Raw genomic sequence first — 25612 nt, forward strand, 5'->3', positions numbered from 1 at the left:
ATTGCAACAGCTCCTTCCTCTGCCCTTCAGCAGCAGTGCTTGTGCATGGCAGGGCACCAGGAGGCGAGCTAGGTAACAAACCCAACCCAGCCCAGGGGTGAAGCCTCAGCAGAAATGCCACCAAACAGGCTGGAGGTGCCAAGGAACCCACTCCAGGACAGACATCACAAAGATTACCCATAGGAGCCATGTCTGAACTTAATCAAGATGAGAGCACTGTGACTAACAGACTTCTTCCCCTGTCCCTATCTGAGAATGGGATCTTGATCTCGGTGTCACTGGGAGAAGCCAGCAGAAGCACTTTTTGTCTCCTCTTCCTCTGAAGCCCTGGCCCAGCAGCATAACCACAGAGCCAGAAGCAGCGGCGCTCGGCTGGAGCTCTGAGCAGCTTTGCTGGCTGCCACTGCCAGCCCCAGCCCCAGCCAAGCAGGCACAGTGGCACACAGCAGCTGGGCAGCCATCACGGGAGGCTTTGGGAATGGAGTCCAACTTGTGCCCTTCTGAAAGCTGGGGAAACTGGGACTGAGAGCCTGGAGCTGCGGGGGAAGGGGCAAGGGGACACCACACCAAAGGCATTGTGAGTCAGCAGGAGAAGGCACTTGGGGTCACACTGCACCAGCTCACAGCCTGAGTGCCACCGGCGCCTTCAGTTAACAGGGAGATGCTGACCAGGGCCAGAAGGGTGAAGGCTTGGGGCTGCCCCACTGGGCAGTTACAGATAGAAGAGCCTGGCAAATGTTTAGCAGCTGACCTGTGGGCTGGAGTTTAACACTAACAGGTTGACAAGGAACCTCGGAGCTCAGCAAGGCAGCTGGTGTGACCCCGGGCTTGGAGCAGTCCCTGGTGCCCAGGGAACGCTGACTGCTTGGCTCCACCTGACCGAAGGTTTACAGACCTCCACCAGGGTGCCAGTTGATGAGTTACTGATTCGTGGGGGGTTGCAGCTTTGTGGCGAGGCTCAGCTCAGCTCAGCCTTTGCCCACTGACTGCTATCACTTGTAGGAGAGGCCATTTCATACCATCGGAGCCTGGATCAGTCTCTGAACGCTGCAAACTCATTTTAGAGAGCCCAAACCTCAAAGCTGAATGGGCCAAAACCACATGTCAAATTTTGGCAGAGTTTATATATCCAGAAGCTCCTCTGGATGTTAAAAGCTCCTCACACACCCTTGAGTTGCCATTTCCAGCTCCGAACTGCCTTAGAGCAGTCCTGCCATGCACAGCAGAAGTGATCAGGGCCAGTAAGTGTTCATGACTATGTGGATATCAGGAAGGAGTTCTCTGCTGTGAGGGTGGCAAGACACTGGCACAGGTTGCCCAGGGAGGTGTTCAAGGCCAAGCTGGACAGGGCCTTGAGTGACCTGTTCTAGTGGGAGGTGTTCCTGCCTATGGCAAGGGGTTGGAACTGGATGAGTCTTGAGCTCCTTTCCAACCTAAACCATTCTGTGACTCTATGAAATGAGCTGCACACATGTGCTAGGGTCTCAGCAAACCACGCCCAGCAATGCTCCCCTTTCAGGCAAAGAACCTGCCAAGAGAAGGCTGCAGAGTTGTGGATGCTGGAGCCATCAGCATCAGCTGGAGCATGGCTGGGGACGAGTAGCTCCGGGAGCCCAGCCCCAGTCACAGCAGCTGCGGGAAAGGGAAGCACAGCATTTCCTTCCCAGCATCAAAAATAAGCCCCACTCCCTGCTTCCTCCACCTCCCTGCACAGCCTCAACCACAGCCTTGGCTGCTGGCAGCCCAAGAGGCTTGAGGTATCTTTTCTGAGGAAGAACCCGGTCTAGCATTTTCCCCCGTGACAGTGCCAAGAGGCAGACCGGCGGCAGGGGAGCGACGCTGAGGAGAGCTGGTGAGTAGCAAGGGGGAGAGCTGGTGAGTAGCAAGGGGGAGAGCTGGTGAGTAGCAAGGGGGAGAGCTGGTGAGTAGCAAGCCTGCTGCTCACCCTGCAAAGCTGCCCAGGCAGTCCTGCAAATCAGAGAATCACAGAATGCCAGGGGATGGAAGGGACCCGTAGAGACCATTGAGTCCAACCTCTGCCAAAGCAGCATCAACTCAGGGTAAGCCACAGGGGGATGCATTCAGATGGGCTCTGAAAGTCTCCAGAGAAGGAGACTCTCTGGGCAGCCTGCTCCAGGACTCAGTAATCCTCACAATAAAGAAGTTTCTCTTCATGTTGAAGTGGAACGTCCTGTGTCCCAGTTTAGACCTGTTGTTCCTTGTCCCATCACTGGGCACCATCAAAAAGAGATCAGCACCTTCACCTTGACAGTCACCCCTCAGGTACTGCCAGCCACCTCTCCTCAATAAGCCCCCGGTCTGTCAGTCTTTCTTCACAGGAGATATGTTCAATCATCCTCCAGAGACTCCACTGGACTCTCTCCAGCAGGCCCCTGTCTCTTTTGAATGGGGGACCCCAAACCTGGACACTGTATTGCAGGGATGGTCTCACTAGGACAGAGTAGAGGGGGAGAAGAACCTCCCTAGACCTGCTGGACACACTTTTCTTGATGCATCCCAGGATGCCATTGGCCCTCTTGGCCACAGGGGCACATTGCTGCCCCACGGAGAAGTCACTATCACAGAATCACAGAACATCCTGGTTGGAAAAGGCCCTCAGCATCACCAAGCCCAACCAATATCCCTACTCTACAAGGTGCACCCTAAACCATACTGCCAAGCTCCACATTCAAACAACTGCTGAACACATCTGGGGTGGGTGACTCCATCACCTCCCTGGGCAGCTCATTCCAGTCCCTGACCACTCTTGCTGGGAAAAAGTATTTCCTCATGTCCAGTCTAGACCTAATCAGTTGCAGCTTGAGGCCATTCCCTCTTCTTCCATCACCTGTGAGCAGAGCCCAGCAGCAGCCTCTCCACAGTGTCCCTTCAGGTAGCCATAGACAGCAGTGAGGTCTGCCCTCAGCCTCCTCTTCCTCACACTACCCATCCCCAGCTCCCTCAGTTGCTCCTCACCAGATTTACTCTCCAGGCCCTTCCCCACCCTCCTCTGCACTGGCTCCAGCACCTCCACATCCCTCTTGTAATGAGGTGCCCACAACTGCACACAACCCTCGAGGTCGGACTCCACGAGGACAGGAGGTCCTCCTGCGCGGAGAGCCAAGCGCCCCTCGGGTGGGCCAGGCGGAGCTCCGGGCGGGGCGGGCAGGGCGCTGCGGGCAGAGGAGGGCAGCTCAGCACAGCGCCCAAAAGCTGGAGCGCTGCCGGTGCCGCGCCGCAGCCCCATCCATCGCAGCAGCTCCTCCAGCATCTGCTACAGTGGCAGGATTCCACTCCCACAGCGAGCACTGAACCACGCCCAGAATCCCAGCAGCAGCACCTCAGTCTTAACCGAGATGCATGGGAAGTGCACCTGAATGCCAGGCTCGCTGTACTGCACAGACAGACACTGGCAAGGTGACCACTTAAATTCCACTGCAGGGCAGCCTCAGGCTCCCCACTGATGGTGTGTCAGGCAGAGCCCCCTCTGACCCCTTCTCCCCAGGGGCTGCTGCTCCAAATGCTTCCCCTCTGCTGATCCCTCTCTGCTTGGTCCCGCAGCAGCTCTTGAACCTCCTTTCTCCAGAAGCATTACAGGCACTTGGCAGGCTCCCTGCACAAGCTTATGACTTACTAGCAGTAGTATACAAGCCTCCAGCATTACATAAACACTACTTGCCTTGTTATTTTGGGATATCCCCCGGTGCAGATGGGCTCTCCTTCTGTGGGCTGCTCAGGACAATGCAGCACTGATATGACCAAGCAGATCTCTTATTTCTCACCCTCACCTCAGCCCCTGATTAAATCCCACTGCATTGCTCTTTGGAGGGCAGGGGACTGCAGCAGTGGCCTCTGGGAAGAAGATCCCATGGGGTAGCACCACATCCCCTTCCACACACACATCCCTGACCTGATCAATGCTGATCAAAAGCTAAGGGATAGGAGGAGAGAGGACGGGGCCAGATTCTTTCAGTGGTGCCCAGTGCCAGGACAAGGGGCAATGGGCACAAACTGGAACCCAGCAGGTTTCATCTGAACAGGAAGAGAAACTTCTTTGCTGTGTGGGTGCCAGAGCCCTGAAACAAGCTGCCCAGAGAGGTTGTGGAGCCTCCTTCTCTGGAGAGATTCCAGCTCCACCTGGATGATCTCAGAGGTCTTTTCCAACCTGGTTCATTCTGTGATACCAGGGTCTGGGCATCCTGCTGTGGGTGAGCCTGCTTTAGCAAGGGCGTTGGACTAGATGAACTCCAGAGCTCTCTCCCCAACCCCAGCAGGCTGTGATTAAACTCATAGGACAGCAAAAAGCCTGTGAAAGCCTCCATCACCTCAGCCTCAGAGGGCAACTACTAAACAGATCCTGTATAAGCTCGAGCAGGTAGGGCCCTTCTGCAAGCCTGCCTGGTTTGCATCATGGATCTCTGTCTGACCAGGGGAGACAAGAACTAGCAGCTGAAGCTGGTTTGCCTGTGATGCTCTTCAGCACAGGAAGGGCAGCAGATACAGCCAAAGCAGAGGCTTCAGTTCATTTCTTAATTGTAAGTGATGGCTTTTAGAGCAACAGATTCGAGTCTCCAGCCCTCCCAAGGGAGCAATCCGGATGGATCATCCTCCTCCGGCACACAGCACGGCAGGACCAAAGCTCATCCATCCCACTGGTTGTTTATCCATAGAAACAGAATTAACAGCCTGGTCCTGGCTCTTCTGCAGTGCTGAGTGCCCCAGGAGTGCCTCTCACCACGATCCTTCCTGCTCTGGTCTAGCCACGCCTGGGGAATGGAGGCAGCAAAAGGCTATTCCATGACACACATCACCTCAAACTACGCCATACAGACACAGACCTATCAGTGAACCTACTGCCCCACTACACCAGCATGATGGGGGCTGGAAGGGACCCCCCGAGATCATCTAGTCCAACCATCAAGCCAAAGCAGGATCACCTGAGGCAGGCCACACAGGAGCATGGCCAGATGGGTTCTGACAGTCTCCAGAGCAGGAGACTGCACAGCCCTTCTGGGCAGCCTGCTCCAGGGCTCCAGCACTCTCACTGTAAAGAAGTGTCTCCTCCTGCTGAGGTGGAACTTCTGTGTTTCAGTTCATACCTGCTGCTCTTTACCTTGTCACTGGGCACCAGCAAAGGCTGGCACCTTCACCTTAGAATCACAGAATCAGGCAGGGTTGGAAGGGACCACAAGGAGCAGACAGTTCCAAGCCCCCTGCCATGCCCAGGGACACCCTACCCTAGAGCAGGCTGCACACAGCCTCAGCCAGCCTGGCCTCAAACACCTCCAGCCATGGGGCTCAACCACCTCCCTGGGCAACCCCTGCCAGCCTCTCACCACTCTCCTGCTCAACAACTTCCTCCTCACCTCCAGCCTCACTCTCCCCTCCTCCAGCTTTGCTCCATTCCCCCCAGGCCTGGCACTCCCTCACAGCCTAAGAAGTCCTTGACACTAACCCCTCAGGCATTTACAGACAAAAGTAAGATCCCCTCTCAGCCTTGTCCTCTCCAGACAGCCTTTCTTCTCAGGAGAGATGTCCAAGTCCCTCAATCACCCTTGTAGCTCCCCACTGGACTCTCTCCAGCAGATCCCTGTCTCTCTTGAACTGGGGAGCCCAAAACTGGACACACAATTCCAGGGGTGGTCTAACCAGGAAGAGCGGAGGGGGAGGAGAACCTCCCTAGACCTGTTGGGCATTTTCTTGATGTATCCAAGGATACTCTTTGCCCTCTGTGCCACAAGGGCACATTGCTGTCCATGGACGGCTTCCTGCCCACGAGGACTCCAAGGTCCTTCTGCATGGAGCTGCCTTCCAGCAGGATGATGCCTAGGCTGCACGGGCAGGGGGCTGCTCCACCCCACTGCAGCACTCTGCACCTGCCCTTGCTGATCTCGCTGAGGTTAGTATGTTTCTGTTCTGCAGACAAATGCAGCTACATACACACACGGAGCATAAGTACACACACTCAGGCCATACACACACCTACAACACAGACACACAGCGTGAGTGCATCTGTGCAACTCACACTCATCTCTGGGCCATACATACACAGCTGTTTGTACACACACACAAACATTGTGTACATAGGAGGTAAGATGTGAGGGCTAAAACTTCACCAGCCAAACATCTCCTCTTGCCAAGTACAAACAATTCTTAACCTACCCTGAAAGAGACAAACCAACACCCAAAGCAGTCAACTTCCCAGCTCTGCAAGGAGCTTGGTGCAGGTGGCCCCTGGAGAGGCACCTGGCAGTGCTGGGGGAGAACATCCAAGGCACAGCAATGTGCCCTGCTGTTCAAGAGGACCAAAGGGATCTTGGAGGGCATTAGGAAGAGTGCGTCCAGCAGATCCAGGGAGGTTCTCCTCCCCCTCTACTCTGCCCTGCTGAGACCTCATCTTGAGTGCTGCCTTCAGTTTGGGGCTCCCCTGTTTAAGAGGGACAGGGACCTGCTGGAGAGGGCCCAAGGGAGAGCTCTGAGGATGACGAGGGGACTGCAGCACTGCCTGGTGAGGAGAGGCTGAGGGACCTGGGGCTACGAGAGTCTGGAGAAGAGAAGACTGAGAGGGGATTGAATCAATGTCTATAAGTATCTGAGGGCTGGAGGTCAGGAGGGGGGGACAGGCTCTGCTCACTGCTCCCTGGGGCAGGACAAGCAGCAATGGATGGAGGCTGCAGCACAGGAGGTTCCAGCTCAGCACAAGGGGAATTTCTTTCCTGTGAGGGTCCCAGTGCCCTGGCACAGGCTGCCCAGAGAGGCTGTGGAGTCTCCTTCTGTGGAGCCTTTCCAGGCCTGTCTGGATGTGTTCCTGTGTGCCCTGAGCTGGATTGGATGTTCCTGCTCTGGTAGGATTGTTGGGCTGGATGATCCCTTTGGGTCCTTTCCAACCCCTGACACCTGTGTGCCTGGGATCCTGTGAAAGCACACAAGCCCAAGCACACATTCAGGCTGGGCAAGGGATGGCCTGACAGCAGACTCAAGAAGGACTTGGGGGTGTCAGCTGATGAGAAATTCAACATGAGCCAGCAATGGTCACTTCCAGCCCAGGAGGCCAACTGTGTCCTGGGCTGCATCCAAACAAGTGTGCCCAGCAGGGTGAGGGAGGTGATTCTGCTCCCCTGCTCTGCTCTTGTGAGACCACAGCTGCAGTACTGCATCCAGGTCTGGTGCCTCCAGCATGAACACTGACACAGAACTGCTGGAGTGCGTCCAGAGGAGGTCACAAAGATGATCAGAGAGGTGAATCACTTCTGCCATGGGGGCAGGCTGTGAGAGTTGGGGGTGTTCAGTCTGCAGAAGGCTCCAGGGACATCTTATAGCAACCTTCTGGTGCCTGAAAGGGGCCTACAGGAAAGCTGGGGAGGGACTTTTCACAAGGGCTTGCAGTGATAGGACAAGAAGAAATGGACTGAAGCTTGAGAAGGGCAGAATTAGACTGGAGAATAGGGAAGAAATTCTTCAGAGTGAGGGTGATGAGACACTGGCACAGGCTGCCCAGGGAGGCTGAGCATGCCCCTTCCCTGCAGCTGCTCAAGGCCAGGCTGGATGAGGTCCTGAGCAATCTGGTCTAGAGAAAGGTGTCCCTGCCCATGGTGGGGAGGTTGGAACTGGATGACCTTTAAGGTGCCTTCCAACCCAAGCCATTCTATGATTCTATGAACTGTTCAATGTTTTTTATGAGGACAGAAGTCAGAGGGTTGCACTGATTTTTAGTAATTAAAATACAGTGAACATTTTACTGACAAAAGCACTGCTGTGGACTCCATGCCTGAAAGCCTGAGAGGTGGCTGAGAGACTCACAGAATCATGGAACCTACCAGGTTGGGAGAGTCCTCCAAGCTCACCCAGCCCAACCTAGCACCCAGCCCTGGCCAACCAACCAGACCATGGCACTAAGTGCCCCAGCCAGGCTTGGCTTCAACACCTCCAGCCACGGCCACTCCACCACCTCCCTGGGCAGCCCATTCCAATGCCAATCACTCTCTCTGACAACAACTTCCTAACAACATCCAGCCTAGACCTGCCCTGGCACAGCTTGAGCCTCTGTCCCCTTCTTCTGTTGCTGCTTGCCCGGCAGCAGAGCCCAACCCCACCTGGCTACAGCCTCCCTGCAGGCAGCTGCAGGCAGCAATGAGCTCTGCCCTGAGCCTCCTCTGCTGCAGGCTGCACACCGCCAGCTCCCTCAGCCTAGAATAAAGAACCTTTAAGCTCAAATACTTGCCCATAAAGCATTAATCCTGCAATTGCAAGGCCAGAGGAGTGGCCATGGGCTCTCCAAGGCTGGGTGTTGGCTGGTTACACACCCTTCTGGGGAAGAAATACTCCTTCACAGGAAAAGAGACCTCCAGCAATACATAAATAAATAGGTGGGGAGTGCCTTGTGTGTCCTGGAGCAGGCTTGCTGGGAAGGGCTGCACCCTTCCCTTCACCCTCCAGCTCCCTTGGGATGCATCACATGGCCATCATGCCTGGAAAGCAAGCCAGAAGCATGTAACTGCCTGAAAAGGAGAGACATTTAGTACTACAAGTCAAAAAGAGGGAAAAACCAACCCCAGGCACCCAAAGGTAGTGCACATGGCAGCCTCGTGTTTTCCAAGGCCTTCCTCCTCCACAGGCCATCAGGCAGGCTGTAAGGAGAGAGGAGGCTTGCCTCTACAGCACCGGGAACGCCAGCCGGAGAGCGTGGAGCTGTTTGGGTTGGAAGAGACCCTTAAGGTCACCCAGTCCAACTGTTAACCCAGCACTGCCAAGACCACCATTAATCCACACCCCTCAGCACCACAGAATCATAGAATCATAGAATCAAGCAGGTTGGAAGAGACCTCCAAGCTCATCCAGCCCAACCTAGCACCCAGCCCTGGCCAATCAACCAGACCATGGCACTGAGTGCCCCAGATAGGCTTGGCTTCAACACCTTGGCTAGGGCTGGGTGCTAGGTTGGACTGGATGAGCATGGAGGTCTCTTCCAACTTGGTTGATTCTATGAGAGGTAGTGGAGTCACCATCTCTGGAGTGGCTCAAAACCTGTCTGGAAGCACTCCTGTGTTGGACTCTATCTCCCAAGGTCCCTTCCAGTCTCTATTATCCTGTGATTCCATGACACTACACCACCAGCAAGGAGCTGATCCAGACTTTTTGGGCTAACATTGCTGCAGTTGAAAATATGGCAAAAAATGCTAAGACAGATGTAAAAAAAGGGTAATACACAAATGTACGTTTTGGTAGAATCACAGACTCATAGAATCAGCCAGGTTGGAAGAGACCTCCAAGCTCAGCCAGTCCAACCTAGCCCCCAGCCCTGTCCAATCAACCAGACCACGGCACCAAGTGCCTCAGCCAGGATTTTCTTGGACACCCCCTGGGACGGTGCCTCCACCACCTCCCTGGGCAGCCCATTCCAATGCCAATCACTCTCTCTGTGAAGAACTTCCTCCTAACATCCAGCCTATACTTGCCCCAGCACAACTTGAGACTGTGTCCCCTTGTTCTGTTGGTGGTTGCCTGGGAGAAGAGCCCAACCCCTCCTGGCCACAGCCTCCCTGCAGGTTGCTAATTTATGCTATTTTGATATACTTACATTGATCCACTTTTACTGTTATGTTTATAGTACTTTTTAACCTATTTCCATTTAATGGCCATGGTCCAAAGGCTGGACTCAATGACCTCTGAGGTCCTTCCCAACCCAAACAATCCTGTGCTGTTAAGGTATTTCCTACACTCAAATCTCTTCCTCCCTTTCCACTGGAAGCACATAAGCACAGCCATGGCTGCGTGCTGATGTATTTATAAGTCATGGGTGTGTCCATGCAGACACACATGTACAGCCATAGAAGCTGGCCACATTGCTCCCTATGGGAAGGGATGGAACACAGCCTCCTCACACTGACCTCTTGAAACCCAGATTCCTTTAAACACGCCAAAACCAGTCCTTCCAGGGTAATTACGGGGGGAAAAAGTCAGCAGAAAGTGAGTTGCTTTCATTCATCTTCAGCACAACGAGTGCTGGGGTGTTTTGCTGGGTGACACAGTCGCTGTCTTGGGCAGAGTCTCTTTTTCACTGTGGATTTGAGCTCTTTTGGGGTGGGTGATGCACTGGAGCAGAATCCTCTCCACCCCTTCAATGGGGATTTAATCACAGAGCAAAGTTTAAAATGGAACAAGAATCCTCCCAGCCTCTTGGTCATGACACTTGAAAATTGAACACTTTGAAACCCAGAGATGAATATCCTGTGAAGTTCTTATCAGAGTGCTGAAACGAAGCTGTAGCCACCACAGTCTGCTGCTCTTGGTAGTCAGGAGATTGAACAGGAGCTTTTCACCACATAGAATCATAGACTCAACAGTTTGGAAGAGAGCTCCAAGCTCACCCAGCCCAACCTAGCACCCAGCCCTGGCCAACCAACCAGACCATGGCACTAAGTGCCCCAGCCAGGCTTGGCTTCAACACCTCCAGCCACAGAGACTCCACCACCTCCCTGGGCAGCCCATTCCAATGCCAATCACTCTCTCTATGCCCCATATGATCCAAGGGCTGCAGCACTTCTGCTAAGGGGATAGCCTGAGAGTGCTGGGGTTGTTCAGCCTGGAGAGAAGAGTCCAGGGAGACCTTAAAGCAGCTTTCCAATACCTGAGGGGCATCTGCAGGAAAGCTGGAAAGGGACTAAGGGGAATGGTTTTAAGCTGAGGGAGAGTAGGTTTAGTCTGGATCTTAGGAAGAAGCTGCTCAGTAGAAGGATGTTGGGACTCTGGAAGAGGTTGCCCAGAAATGTGGATTCATAGTGCTCAGATGTTGTGCTGAGGCACTTGGTTTAGTCAAGAAGTTGTCACTGTGAAACTAGTGATTTGACTTGGTGATCTTGAAGGTCTTTTCCAATCTAAGAAATTCTGTGAGTCTGTGACTTTATACAACTTTGTCTTCAGGAGAGCATCTACACATACAGAGGTGTTCAGAATGGAGTGTACTCAGCACTGCTCAGGCCACTCCTGGAGTGCTGTGTCCAGTTCTGGGCTCCTCCACTGCAGAGAGATGTGGAGGTGCTGGAAGGTGTCCAGAGAAGGGCAGCAAGGCTGGGGAGGGTCTGGAGCAGAGCCCTGTGAGGAGAGGCTGAGGGAGCTGGGGGCGTGCAGCCTGCAGCAGAGGAGGCTCAGGGCAGAGCTCATTGCTGTCTGCAGCTGCCTGCAGGGAGGCTGTAGCCAGGTGGGGTTGGGCTCTGCTGCCAGGCACCCAGTGACAGAGAAAGAGGACACAGTCTCAAGTTGTGCCAGGGGAGGCCTAGGCTGGATGTTAGGAAGAAATTCTTCATGGAAAGAGTGATTGGCATTGGAATGGCTGCCCAGGGAGGTGGTGGAGGTGTTTAAGAGGAGGCTGCATGAGGCACTTAGTTAATGAGAAGGGTTAGGTTGGACTCGACGATCTTGAAGGTCTTTTCCAATCAGTGTAATTCTGTGAGTCTGTGACGTGCTGGAATATAAACCTCAGAGCGCTTCTTGCATGAGAAATACTTTTGGCTCATTAGAAAAGGCCTAAAAGCTTCAGACAAAAGCAGCCTTGTTCCCAGCACTGTGACTCCTGTGAGCATGGCTGAGCGCAGGAGATGTCCCTCTCATGCAGCACTGTGACTCCTGTGAGCATGGCTGAGCGCAGGAGATGTCCCTCTCATGCAGCACTGTGACTCCTGTGAGCATGGCTGAGCACAGGAGATGTCCCTCTCATGCAGCACTGTGACTCCTGTGAGCATGGCTGAGCGCAGGAGATGTCCCTCTCATGCAGCACTGTGACTCCTGTGAGCATGGCTGAGCACAGGAGATGTCCCTCTCATGCAGCACTGTGACTCCTGTGAGCATGGCTGAGCACAGGAGATGTCCCTCTTGTCCAGCACTGTGACTCCTGTGAGCATGGCTGAGCACAGGAGATGTCCCTCTTGTCCAGCACTGTGACTCCTGTGAGCATGGCTGAGCACAGGAGATGTCCCTCTCGTCCAGCACTGTGACTCCTGTGAGCATGGCTGAGCACAGGAGATGTCCCTCTCATGCAGCACTGTGACTCCTGTGAGCATGGCTGAGCACAGGAGATGTCCCTCTCGTCCAGCACTGTGACTCCTGTGAGCATGGCTGAGCGCAGGAGATGTCCCTCTCGTCCAGCACTGTGACTCCTGTGAGCATGGCTGAGCACAGGAGATGTCCCTCTCATGCAGCACTGTGACTCCTGTGAGCATGGCTGAGCACAGGAGATGTCCCTCTCGTCCAGCACTGTGACTCCTGTGAGCATGGCTGAGCACAGGAGATGTCCCTCTCATGCAGCACTGTGACTCCTGTGAGCATGGCTGAGCACAGGAGATGTCCCTCTCATGCAGCACTGTGACTCCTGTGAGCATGGCTGAGCACAGGAGATGTCCCTCTCATGCAGCACTGTGACTCCTGTGAGCATGGCTGAGCGCAGGAGATGTCCCTCTCATGCAGCACTGTGACTCCTGTGAGCATGGCTGAGCACAGGAGATGTCCCTCTCATGCAGCACTGTGACTCCTGTGAGCATGGCTGAGCGCAGGAGATGTCCCTCTCATGCAGCACTGTGACTCCTGTGAGCATGGCTGAGCGCCGGGCACATGCCAGGCTCACTGCTGTGCAAAGCTGGCGTCAGAGCACGCCGTGGAGCGGCAGAGAGCTATTCTCAAGAGCAATGGGCAAGAGGAGGAGGACAGAAAGAGTCAGTGTGTGGAGGCCACTGAGCACACTCGGGTGCCATGCTGAGCCTGCCCACGTTCAGTGTCGCGTGGCACAGAACAATCTGAAAGCAGACCTGCTCTCTGCTGAAAACCAAACATCAAACCAGACAACTCTGGAACTGTTTGGGTTGGAATAAGCATTTAAAATCATGAAGTGCAACCACTAACCCAGCACTGCCAAGTCCACCACTGAACCATGTCCCTCCACACCACACCTACAAGGCTTTTAAATCCCCGCCCAGGGATGGGGACTCCACCACTGCCCCGGACAGCCTGTGCCAGGCCTTGACAACCCTTTCAGGGAAGAAATTGCTCCTAATGCCCAACCTAAACCTCCCCTGGGGCAACTTGAGGATATATCCTCTTGTCCTATCACTTGTTACTTGAGAGACCAATCCCCACCTGACTCAATCGGCTTTCAGGGAGTTGTAGAGAGCAAGAAAGCTTCTCTCAGCCTTCTTTTCTCCAGGCTGAACAACCTCAGCTCCCTCAGCCACTCCCCAAAGTTCTCTACAGCCTTCTCCAGCTTCATTGTTCTTCTCTGGACATGCTCCAGCACCTCAATGCCCAGAGCCATGAATAAAGGGCAGCAGAAAGCAAAACCAGCCTGTGATGGATGCTGAGTACGTGAGGACACAATGCTGAAATTCCTCCCAGTGTGGATGGTGAGACACTGGCACAGGGAAGCTGTGGATGTCATGTCCCTGGAAGTGTTCAAGGCCAGGCTGGATGAGGCCTTGAGCTACCTGATCCAGTGGAAGGTGTCCTTGCCCATGGTGGGGGAGGTCTGATCTTTAAGGTCCCTTCCAATCCCAACCATACTATGAATGTCTGCTTTTTGTGCTCAGTCCAAGGGATATTGAGCCTCTGAGCATCTCTGACAGAGTCTGGTCCCCAGGCAGACTTCAGGGAGAAGAACAAATGCTGACAAGCCCGAAAGGTTTTTTTTCTTCCAAAGTAAACTGTGGGAAGGAAGTGCTTTTCAGTGTCAACAGGTTTGCACAGCTAGCACTTGGAAATTTCATTCATTAAGATGCCATGGCAGTATCTACTACTTGCCCTACTGCTACTGAAGCAGGCTCGGGCTGCGATGATTTATCTTGTGCCAGCCAAGCATCTCTGCCCTGAATGGGTGTCACTCAACCTCAGAAAGGACGGCACATTCCTCCTCCCCTTTGTTTTACACAGAATCATAGAATAGTCTGGGTTGGAAGGAACCTTTAATGGTCATCTGAATCAATGCCAGCAGGAGAACTTCAACTAGAGGCGGTTGCTCAGAGCCCCAAACGACCTCAGCCGGTTCTGGGGATGGGGCAGCTACCACCTCTCTACGAAACCTGGGGCAAAGTTTCACCACCCTCAGCATCAAAATGTCTTTTCTCTCCCGTCTGAACCTCCCTCTTTTATCTTAACCTCCATCACTCCTTGTCATGTCACAACAGGCCCTGCCCAAAAATCTGTCCCCAGCTTTCTGACTGGCCCCTTTCAGCAGTGAGAGGCCACCAGAAGGTCTCACTGGAGCCTTCTCTTCTCCAGGCTGAACAACTCCAACTCTCTCAGCCTGGCCTTACAGCAGAGGGGTTTCAGCTCTTGCCTCCTCTGGTGCTGCCCCAACATTGGCTGAGGACTCCAGAGCTGGCCCCAGCTCTGCAGGTGGGTTCTCAGCAGAGCAGAGGGACAGAATCCCTTCCCTCCACCTGCTGCCCACACCACTGGGGATCAGCCCAGGGTGTTGGCTCATGTCCAGCCTTTCACCCACCCAAAGATGCTATTTAATATCTCAGCATTTATTGCAGCAGTAGGTCTTTAGGTTCCTTCAAGCTGGTCACCTTCCAAGTACAGCCATATCCAACCCTTGAGCAAAGAGAGCAGATTGGCAGGGAGCAGCTTGCCAGTGATGCTGAACCCAGCTGAAATGTCAGGATCTAAAAGCTGGGACCACCTCTGCTCTGCAACAGCGGAAAGGAAAGGGAAAGGGAAAGGGAAAGGGAAAGGGAAAGGGAAAGGGAAAGGGAAAGGGAAAGGGAAAGGGAAAGGGAAAGGGAAAGGGAAAGGGAAAGGGAAGGAGAGGAAAGGAGAAGTCTTCTCCAGGGAGCACTCAACTGCCTTAATTACCAGTCCCAGTTCCCTCACCCTCCAGCCCTGTATCACACATCCCTTCCCTCACCAAAAAGTGCCCCAGCATGACCAGTGCCAGCAGTGTGCAATCAATTTTGACTCATCCTGGATGAATGTGGAAGGCACAAAGTAGCCAGTCCCTGCCAAAAAGATATTACATCCCATAACAGCATCAGAGGATGCTGGCAAGATGATGCCTACGGCAGGCATGATTCCATGGTTGGATGAGATGATCCTGGAGGTCTTTTCTAAGCTAAATGATTCTATGAAGTGATCCTACAAAAGAGGACTCAGGGCAGCTTGAATTCCCAACTTCTCATCTGAAGCTTAACCCTGAAGAGATAATTAATGCCCTGGAGCTTGCCCTAATGATGGTTATTCTCTGACAAAAGCTTAGACCCTGTGAAAAGCAAGACTAGCAACTGCCATCATGCCTCAGGCAGCCTCAACCCACAGCAAACCTGTAAGCCAGTGTTGGTCTCTCCCCAGCAGACCAGATGGGATCCTGGTCTAAAGCAGAACTACAGAATGGTTTGGGTCAGAAGGGACCTTAAAGATCACCTAGTTCCACCCCGTGCTGCCATGGGCAGGGACACTGCCTAGACCAGGTTGCTCAAGGCCCCATTCAACCTGGCTATGAACCCTTCAGGCTTGAAGCCCCACAACTTCTCTGGGCAACCTGTTGAAATGCATCACCACCTTCACACTCAAGAATTTTCTCCTGATGCCTAAACTAAACCTGTCTTTTTCTAGTTTGAAGTTACTACTTCACAGAGAGGAACACCAAACCTTGCAGGTGTCATTCACAGTGCTTGCTCCCATGCGGAGCATAAGGGAAAGTAACCTCATCCCTCCCCAGCAGTGACAGCAGGCAAAAGTGCTTCACGTGCCACCACCCTTCCCTTGCACACATTTTAGGATGAGTTGCTGGGGCAAAACAAGATTTGGGGTGAAGCTGACTTCTGCTGCAGGTCCTTTGCACAGCCCTGGGAAGGGGATGAAACGTCATCATTTTTTGCACCATAAAATCATTTTGACTGGAAATGACCTTTAAGATCACTGAGCCCCATCATTACCTAACTCTGCCAAGTCTGGTGCTAAACCACATCCCTCAGCACTGCATCTCAGCATCTTTTAATCCCTTCCAGGGATGATGATTCAGTGACCTCCCTGGGAAGCCTCTTCCAGCATGATTACCCTTTCAGTGAAGAAGTTAACCCAAGATCACTAATGTACACAACATGCTTTTAAAGGGATTTAAGACCTCCACCCTTGAGCTTGGGTCCACCTCACCTACCACACAACCAAGCTCAGGCACTAAAGCCGTAGGGCTGGACATGTGGGGTGGCAAAGACGATTTCTGCCGCAGACAGCTCTTTAGCTGCACTTTGTGTCAAGCAAAGCTCTGTGTACTATCAGCAAGCAAGGGAAGCTGAGCAAGACAGCAGTGTAGCTCTTTGCAGGCAATCTCACAAAACACAGGCTTGCTAATTGCACCTGGAGTTCCAGCAATTTAACTCTTGGAAAAGCACATCTGCCTGCAGAGATGGGGAGCGTGGGGGGGAAGGAAACGACAACCTCACAAAGCTGCATAATCAGCTGGTGAGAAACGTAAAACATAGTAACTGGCAAGATGAATTTCTGGTTGCTCTCTGGTTGTTTTGCAAGCTAAAACCCTGCTGAGATTAGAAAGGGGAAGGTTTATGCAACTGCTGGTGCCTGTTTGCCCAAATCCCAACCACCCCCACCCTCCGTTCTCAACCTGTGCTTCAACTTGAGCCATGTTTCACCAACAAGCAGGTCTCCAGGAATCGCCTGGGCTGCAGGACATGCCACACACAACTCCGGCGGCTCCTATCTGAAAGGCCACCGAGGGCACGCTGCACCCGCAGCTGCGGCAGCCCCTCCGGGCGATGGGCGGGAGCACAGCTGGGTTGCACAGCTCTCCAAAAGCAAACCAGCACCGAAAGCACCGAAAAACCTTTCCTCTGCTTGGATGGGTACTTTGCTTCCCCTGCCTCAGCACTTCTACCTGGGTGGAAGCCCCAGAACAAAAGTAACGTGCAAAAAGCAAAGCTGGGCACAGAAGTGAAGTATCTGCAACTCTGCACAAACTCCTTATCATAGAATCATAGAATCTGCCAGGTTGGAAGAGAGCTCCAAGCTCAGCCAGCCCAACCTAGCACCCAGCCCTGCCCAAGCAACCACACCATGGCACTAAGTGCCCCAGCCAGGCTTGGCTTCAACACCTCCAGGCACGGCCACTCCACCACCTCCCTGGGCAGCCCATTCCAATGCCAATCACTCTCTCTGACAACAACTTCCTAACAACATCCAGCCTAGACCTGCCCTGCCACAGCTTCAGGCTGTGTCCCCCCTTATTCTGTTGCTGGGGGCCTGTCAGAAGAGCCCAACCCCACCTGGCTACAGCCTCCCTTCAGGTAGCTGCAGACAGCAGTGAGCTCTGCCCTGAGCCTCCTCTTCTCCAGGCTAAACAACCCCAGCTCCCTCCTTTCTCCATCCAGCAGAACTCTGGGATTCTCCACATTACAACACCTGAGAACTGACACTCACCAAGAACACTCAGAACTAAGCCATGCCAGCTGAGAAGCTTTGCTGTTTCATTCCTCTGCCCTTTTCTAAGGTATTGGTTAATTCAGGTTGCAGAAGAAGAAAGAAGAAAGGCATCTTCTTGAAGATGTTTTTAGCACTGCAAGATTTTTGTTCCCCCAAGCACATGCAGGGTGGGATGCTGGGCTAAAATCGGCATGCCATGAGCACTATAAATCTCCTTCTTCCCCCTCGTCTGCAAGAAAAGCCACGGCCAAAAACAACAAAAAAACACCCTAATCCCCTAAGCACCCAAAATAGAGGCTCACAGCAGTGGTGTCAGCAGTGATGTTGAAACATCTGAAGTCCACAGTGCAAATACTCCCTCTTCTCTTTCCCAACTCGACAAACATTCCCCACATCCACAATTTCATGCAATCATCCACAGCTCCTCCCTGCCCTCCCCCCATAATCAGAGACCAAGGGTGAAGATCCAGGTTTCTGCTTAGGTTTTTATGGCATCCCACAGCTGCAAGATGTTGCCCATGGATCAGGCCGCAGATGGGCAGCTACTAAATGCCATTTTTCTAACTGCAAACGAGAGGTGGGACACGATTTTATCCCAGTCTGTGGGGAAGGATGGTGCCTGCCATGAACACAGCCCTAACACACATAAAACGGCACAGGACTCAGAGATCCCTGACCAGGAATACCCAGGGGCGTTTGGCTTCTGCAGGGAAGCACCAGGCTATTCTGAGCACAATTTGTCTGGGGTTTTGTATGGCTGACAAAGACTCAGGAAGGTGCCTGGGTTAAATGAAAGCCCTGATGGAGAAGAGTGGGGAAAAGAGAAGAGTGGGGAAAAGGGAAGGATGGCTACAGCAAAGAAAAGAGGGAAGAAAAGGGGAGAAAGGGAAAGGGGGAAAGGGAAATGGGAAAAAGGGAGAGAGGAGAAAGGGAGAGGGGGGAAAGGGAAAGTGGGAAAAGCGAACAGGAGAAAAGGGAGAGGAGGAGAAGGGAAATGGGGGGGAAAAGGAGGAGAAGGGAAGTGTGTGAATGTGACAATTTCTGTCAGCTTAACTCCTTCGGAGTGACAGAAGCACGGCAAGCACAGGACCCCCCCGGTGCCTTACGTCAAATCGAAACCTGAAGGAGCTGGAAGAGGAAACTACTGATTTGGGCTGGGTGGGAGCAGCAAACCCAACAATTTCCTGTCTGTGGTACAACAAACCCAGGCGCTGGTACTCGCGGGAGCGCTGTCGCCACCGCCTCCCCCTCCAACTGCCACCGCTGCCGTCGGCTGGGCTCTTCTGAACCGAAGCAGATGGCTCACAGGGAAAGACTTGAGCACGAAATTAAACAAATATATCGTCTGATTGTTCTGTTTTTCTTCCAGAACCATCTCTGCTCTGGGCAGGAGCACTAACTGCCGTGGCTGCAGCTTGGAGCCGAGCTGCCTCTGTACAGCTTTCACCTACCCCCGCCCCAAATTCCTCTGGTCATTGGCAGTTCCGCTGAATATTCCACTTAGGCTAACAAAGGGGACATTATTTGAGCCACGATCCTGTAATGTGGTGTAGGCCTACATGGAAGCTTCCTGGAGCTGAAGGCTGGGTGTAAATGAAGAGCCATCCCCACGTGGATCACTGTGCACAGCTGGGGAGTGTCTGTGTTAACAAGCACTTCCACATCACAGAATCAGACTGACTTGGGTTGTCCCAGCCCTCTCACTTAAATACCGTTAAACCCACGCTGTTCAGGGGACAAGGATTCAGCACAGGTCACTAGCAACGGCATCATCAAGTGGCAGTATTCAAACACAGGATGCATTAAGCAGCCTCAATGGTCTCCTTGAAGATGATGCTGAAGCAGGAGCATCTCTACCTGGAGTATCTCTGCTGGGCACACCCACCAGCCTCTGAGGTACCACTTGCACCTCAAAATGCCCCAAACTCTTGCCAATTTCTAGAGCAGGACTTCTGTGCTCAACAGCATGCCAGACCCCCCCCCTTAGCGTCTGCGCTCACCACCCCGCCTCCCACTGGGCGTGGAAATTCTGTTGTTTGGAAGCCTGGGATGAAGTTTCCTGGGGAAATGTGGAGCAGGGTCAGTGTGGAGCATCAGAGTCCTGCCTGCCCAAACCGCAGCGGCCTTCAGCAGCAAACACTGCCACCATTTATCAGGTTATTTCAGGCAAGCCCTCACCACCCTGCCTCAGAGGGACGCAAACAGCCTCTTGCAAGCCTGCCGACGTACTCCGTGGCACTCGGAGTCCTCTTGTGAACACCACGCACTTGAGAGGCACCGCTGAGGAGTGAGCAAGCACTAACTTTAAAGGGAAACATCCTTCTGGTCTCAACTAACAGCTGATGGCCAGGGGAGTATCTGCAGAGCTTACAAATGAAGACACTCAGCTGCCATCCAGCAACACGGCGGAGAAGCACCCCAAGCAGGCAGCAAGCACTGAGACTCAGACCAGGGTTTTTGCAAGTGTGGCCACGGTCAAGGCCCTCCCTTTATGTCTCTTTAGCCTTCAACCACTTCTCTAACAGCAAAGCACACATGACCACCAAGTGAGCCTCTACCAAGTCTCCTTGGAGAAGTCCAAAGAATCAAGTCACCTGCAAGACAGCACTGCAGACTCATCTTGCCTTGTGTCTGCAACAGAACTGGGCTGGGGCAAGGACTCTGCATTTGCCTTGCATAGCCTGAAGCTGTTTCAAAGAGTTCTTTCCAGTTTTGAGGCAAAGAATTTCCCCAGCAAGTCTCTGGAGGGCTCAGGGCATTTATGAGCACTGCAAAAGCTCAAACACAAGCCTGGGGAGATCAATGATGCTGCATTTTCTTGGTGTTTTATTCATAACCCTTTAAGGGGTCCATTAAGGAAAAGACTTCACAGGGAGAACGCTAATACATCCCATCAATCTTGCAAGGAGTAGAGCTGAAGTCAATGGCAAGATAACACGGGCAGAGCACATCTGACGTTGAGCAGTGCACCCCAGGCACATTTGCAGGCTAAAAGCCTGCCAAAAGGAAGAGCCTGATGTGCTGCCTCACCTAGAACAAAACGCTGCATCTGACAACCCCTGTGCTCACCTTCTCCCAAGTGATGGTGAAGGAGATAGTGGAGGAGCTGCCAACAATGGAGTTTAAACCAGCTGCCCAAACTCTTATCACAGATGTGATTCACAAGAAACCCCAAGGCTTCAGAAGATGTCATCACTGTCTGCCATTATCAGCTGCTCCCTGGCGAGGACAGGGGCCTTGCTTTGATCCCCAGCCCAACCCAGCTGATAAAATGGGGACGCCACCATGCCACAGGGCAGCACCTCGAGTCACCCCCCCAGCTCGGCAGGGTGACAATTGCTAACACCTTTCAGCCCAGGAGGACTATCTTCATCCCAAGCCCAGCTGAGTGGTTGGGGCTTTGGAGTTTTTTTGTTTGTTCACTTAGCTATTTTCTTCAGAAACAAACCTCTTAAAGGTGCTCAGTCCTCCCCCAGTGCTCCCAGCAAGCCCCCACAGCTGGAGCCAGCTGCCACCCATACAGGGCCTGGAAAAGAAACCTAGAGAGAAATCTACACCTCCATCACACAGCTTCTCTCCAGGGACTTTCTGAATCTGCTCAGTGCACATTTAGGTCACCTGCCTTCAGCCAGTCCTCCGGGTCTGTCAGCTCTCCGTTCATCCCCACTGCCCCCCCAGCCATCCCTCCAGCACAGTCCTGCAGCTCACATCCATCCCACACCACTCGCCCAAGCACGTGTTGGGTTTCTTTCCTTGCATGTGTTTAAACCAGCCCGAAGTTGACAACAACAATAACTTGTGTGCACTTCCTTCCTTCCCCTGCTCCCAGTGAGTTTTTTAAGCCCTGGGGTTTGGGGTTTTTTTTTCTGTTTGTGAGTCAATAGTGGCAAAATTCCTAAAAACCTCTGGAGTTTCCAGTTCGGGCCCCCAGCAAAACACTGCTGCTCCTAACACCTCAGCAGTTCTCTGCTGATTCCTCAGAGAAGGCTCTGCCAAGCCCACGGCACAGCTCAATTAACCAAGTGGCTTAATCCAGAGGGGTGATAAATAACAGGGGAGCAGCCAGGTCACTGCAATTCACTTGAGTAACCAGAATCCCCCTCTGCTGCTTGGGCTCTTTCCAACCCCTGCCTGCACCAGTGACAGATTTTAATTGCCTATTGCCAAGCAGTCTGACCGCAGCTGCTCCGTGCAGGCACAGACCGAGCCAACAGGATCCACTGATAGCTGCAGCCTCGGAAGTGGGGAGGGGAGGCTCTGCTGCGCCCCTGCTCAGAGCACGGCACCCCAGCACGTGTCTCCTGTGCACCCCCGGCCTTCTCCGAGGCAAAAGGCTGGTCACTCCCATCACTTTCTCCTACAAACATCAGAAAATACTCCTGTAAATGTGGATTTTCTCCTTTTCCAGGCTCTCCTCGCTGCTGGGGGAAGAGAAGGCATTTCCCCTCCCACTCAGAAACGGCTGAAGAGCTTCTACCAACATCATAGATTCAGGGACTGGTTTGGGTTGGAAGGGACCTAAAGATTGTTTAGTTCCAAAGCCCTGTCACAGGCAGGGGCACCCCCCTGCACTGAATATCTCCCACTAGGGCAAGTCGCTCAAGGCCTTGTCCAACCTGACCTTGAACACCCCCACGGTGGGGGCATCCACAACCTCCCTGGGCCACCTGTGCCAGTGTCTCACCACCTTCACTCTAAAAAAATGTCTTTCTAACATCCCAGTCTACATCTACCCTCTTCCAGCTCAAAGCCTTTCCCTCTCATCCTATCACTACAAGCCCTTGCTAAAGTCTCTCCCTAGCTTTCTCGTAGGTCTGCTTTCAGGTACTGGAAAGCCACTGCCAGGTCTCCCCAGAGCCTTCAACCAGAGCATCTCCCATGTTACAGTCAGAACGGGGATGGTCAGCTGCAAACTCACAGCAATGCCCTGAACTGCAGTGAAAACTCTGGGCAGGGCACAAAAATCTACTTGCCCTGCCCTCCAGAGCACACAGTCTACAAGAGACTGATCCCAGAGGATGGAGTTAGCAACCCCCTGCCCAAGGGATCCACAGGGGCCCCAGGCAGCCTATAAAGGACCCCAGAGCTTCAAGGAAAGTAATTTGAAGACATTTCCTTCAAATGCACAGCAAAAAGAAAGACCCTGCTTTGTGAAAGACAGCCAGCCTTTCTAAAGCAGGGCAGTGACACTGGGAACACTGGCAGGGACAGAGGAACAAGGGAAGGGACCGGTTAAAAACGCAAGGAAAAGGGCTCAGACGTGGAAAAACCGCAACGTTAATGCGAGTGGAGCTGAAGCAGCGTCGGAGGCCGGATGAAGGAGGACACTGAGAAGACACACGAGGGTGAGGAGCGAGTCTCGTCCCACCCGCCCTGCTCTGCTAAAGCTGTCCCTGATAAACTGGCAGCAGCTCAAAGAGGAGCCATAAAAATAATGAGAGGGCTGGAGGAGCTGACATGCAGCAAGATTAAAAGGAACTCAATACGTATAGCTTGGCTCGGTGACAAGAGCCAAGGGGAAAGGGAAGGCAACAGCTGGAGATAGCCTTGAGCCTGGAGTGGCCCGGGGAGGGGGACAGTGGTGCTGAGCCCCCGTAGGGAGCACCATTCCCGCTCCCCCCTGCTGCTGCATTCCTTCCCTCTAATACAATCCCTAATTTAACAAGCGGAGAGGATCCGGGCAAACATATTTCGGGGGGGATGCATTACGTCAGGAGCTAATTCGGGTCCTCGCCGGGCTCCGTCCACATGCACGCACGAGTCCGTCCCAGCGAGCAGCTCCGCTCCGAACCAAGGGGAGCGTCGCTGGCTCGGCCCTGCTCAGCGAGATGCGTTCACGCCGTTTCTAGAAAGCTGTTTCTGGGGTGCTTTTCCCCTGCCCAATTTCAGCAAATCTTCTCTGCAGCTCCAGCATCAGAGCAACAACAAAATAAAGCCCGAAGTGAGGGGAAGAGTCCGAGGCGACCTCCAGCACAAGCTCCCCTGATGGGAGCGTTCACCTCCGCTCGGAGGGCGCACGTTTGCGCCGGTCTCTCTCTCCTGGGACCTGCGGGCAGCCCGTGCCTCACGGGGCAGCGGCGGCACGGCTCCGGCGGGCACGGCTCCGGCGGGCACGGCTCCGGCGGGCACGGCTGACAGCTCTCGGCGGCTCCCACGGCCGCGGGCACCTCACGGTTCGTATCTCGTCGGGGCAGCTACAGCCGCAAGCCGAGACCGTACCGAACCACAAAGCAGCCGATAAAACAGCACAAGACAAGAGGGAGGTCTGGGGGGACAGAGCCCCCCACGGCCGGCAGGTCCTCACCCGAGCTGAGCTCCGCCGCCACAACGCCGTCCCCATGGCTGCTGGCCGCGCGTTCCCACGGGTCCGGGACAAACGGGTTCTTTGTCCAGGTGCTCACCACGGCATCCCCGGCTCAGCCTCACACCCCCACCTCACCCGTGTCACCCTGCTAACCACCCTGCCCTCACCAAGAACGCTCAAAGGCGCTCTCCTCACCCCGAACAGCACATGGCCCGGTAAAACAGCAGAGCTAAACTGGTAAGTAAACTGGGGAGCACCCACAAAAATCCCTGACCCCGGCCTGCACATTGGGATGTTTCCCAGCTCCGTGCAAGATCCTGGGTGCAAAGCAGCTGGCAGACGGGGGTTGAGGCCCTGCCACAGTCAAACCAGGCTTGGCGTGCAAAAGTTCCGCTGGTTTGGGCCCAAAGCAGTGATGAAACTCAGCACAAGGAGTATGGTGGGTGGTGGTAGAGTGGGCGCTTCTGGGAGGGGCACAGAAGGCTGTATGGGGGAGAGGAGGCACTCAGGACCGCTTGCTGGGCAGGATGCTAGGCTGCAGGGTGGTGGCCATGCAGCGTGCTGGCACCTACCTAAGGTGGCCAGGGTGCTCAGGTGGCGTGCTAGGACAGGCAGGGTGCTGGGTGCTCAAGCACAGTGCTGCGGCAGGATGCTGGGGCAAAATGCTGGGTGCTGAAGCACAGTACTGGCAGCAAAAGCACAATACTGGAGCAGGATGCTGGATACTGGGGCAGGGTCCTGGGTGCTCAAGCACAGTGCTGGGGCAGGATACTGGGGCGAAATGCTGCGTGCTGAAGCACAGTACTGGGAGCCAAAGTGCAGCACTGGGAGCAAAAGCACAGTGCTGGAGCAGGGTCCTGGGTGCTAAAGCACAGTACTGGGGCAGAATGCTGGGTGCTGGGAGCTAAAGGATTGTCCTGAGGCAAGGTGCTGGGAGCTAAAGCACAGTACTGGAGCAGGACGCCGGGTGCTTAAGCACTGTACTGGGGCAAATTAGTGGCACACAGCAGTGGGACAGGGCGCCGAGCTGGCGCAGGGGCGCCGAGCTGGCAGCGGAGCGCCGGAGCGGGTGTGCAGCACTCACCGAGTTTCTCGACTAGACGCAGCATGACGCCGCCGATGTGAATCTCGCCGGTGACCCTCAGGGTGACGTCGCGGCCCAGGTCGGTGACATGGACGCTCAGCTCCCACGTCCCATCGGCGTAGCAGCCGTCCGGCATGCGGATCCCGTCCAGCGCCATGGTCCCGGCCTCCTGCGCCGCCAGCCGCGCCTCACCGACCGCCCGACCGCCGGCACGGCACGGCACGGCTCGGCTCGGTTCAGCACGGCTCAGCCCGCCTCCGCGCCACGGGGGATGAGGGGGAGTGTGTGCGTGTGGGATGGGGGCGCGGTGGGGCGGGATCGGGGGGGGCCGTGCAGAGCTTGCCCCACCGCCCCCCAGCCGCTGCCTGCGGGGCCGCCGCGGGAGGAGAAGGGGCGGGCGGGGAAAGAGGAGGGAGGAGAGGGGAGGAGGGGGAGGAGGAGAGGCAGGGAGAGAGGGAGGAGGAGGAGGGGGATAATAATTAAAGGCAAACACGCCCCGCGCCGCCGGGCCCCTTGGACTTTTATGGAAGCGCAGGACGGAGCGAGCGGGGGCTGCTCCAACATCCGGGACTCGCCGCGGGCGGCCCGGGTGGGTTCGGCCTGCCCCGCCGGGGCTTGGCGGAGCTCGGCCCTGTTCAGCCTCGGCTGGATTGGGATGGGCTCGGCCTGGCTGGACCGGGGTCGGCTCGGCAGGACGGAGCCGGTGGAAGCAGGCCTCCGTCGCCAGCCCCGGCGCGGAGCGGGGTCCCGGGCTGCGCGGGGAGGGGAGCGCAGGAGCCGTCCCGGGGAGCGGCCTCTAGGGCCGG

General features: G+C 54.6%; 1 protein-coding gene across 5 annotated transcripts in view; it reads right to left on the minus strand.

Annotated features, from left to right (window-relative positions):
• The window catches only part of FERMT2 (FERM domain containing kindlin 2), a 79731-nt gene extending 54768 nt beyond the window's left edge, over positions 1-24963 (minus strand). For all 5 annotated transcript variants that reach the window (XM_064144161.1, XM_064144077.1, XM_064144032.1 and 2 more), the window contains exon 1: positions 24807-24963. In XM_064144161.1, the coding sequence (XP_064000231.1) occupies positions 24807-24963 (157 nt within the window). The remainder of the gene's footprint in view (positions 1-24806) is intronic.
• Between the last annotated feature and the right edge of the window lie 649 nt (positions 24964-25612).

Source organism: Pogoniulus pusillus, chromosome 1 (assembly GCF_015220805.1).
Source record: "Pogoniulus pusillus isolate bPogPus1 chromosome 1, bPogPus1.pri, whole genome shotgun sequence".
NCBI classification, from domain to species: domain Eukaryota; kingdom Metazoa; phylum Chordata; class Aves; order Piciformes; family Lybiidae; genus Pogoniulus; species Pogoniulus pusillus.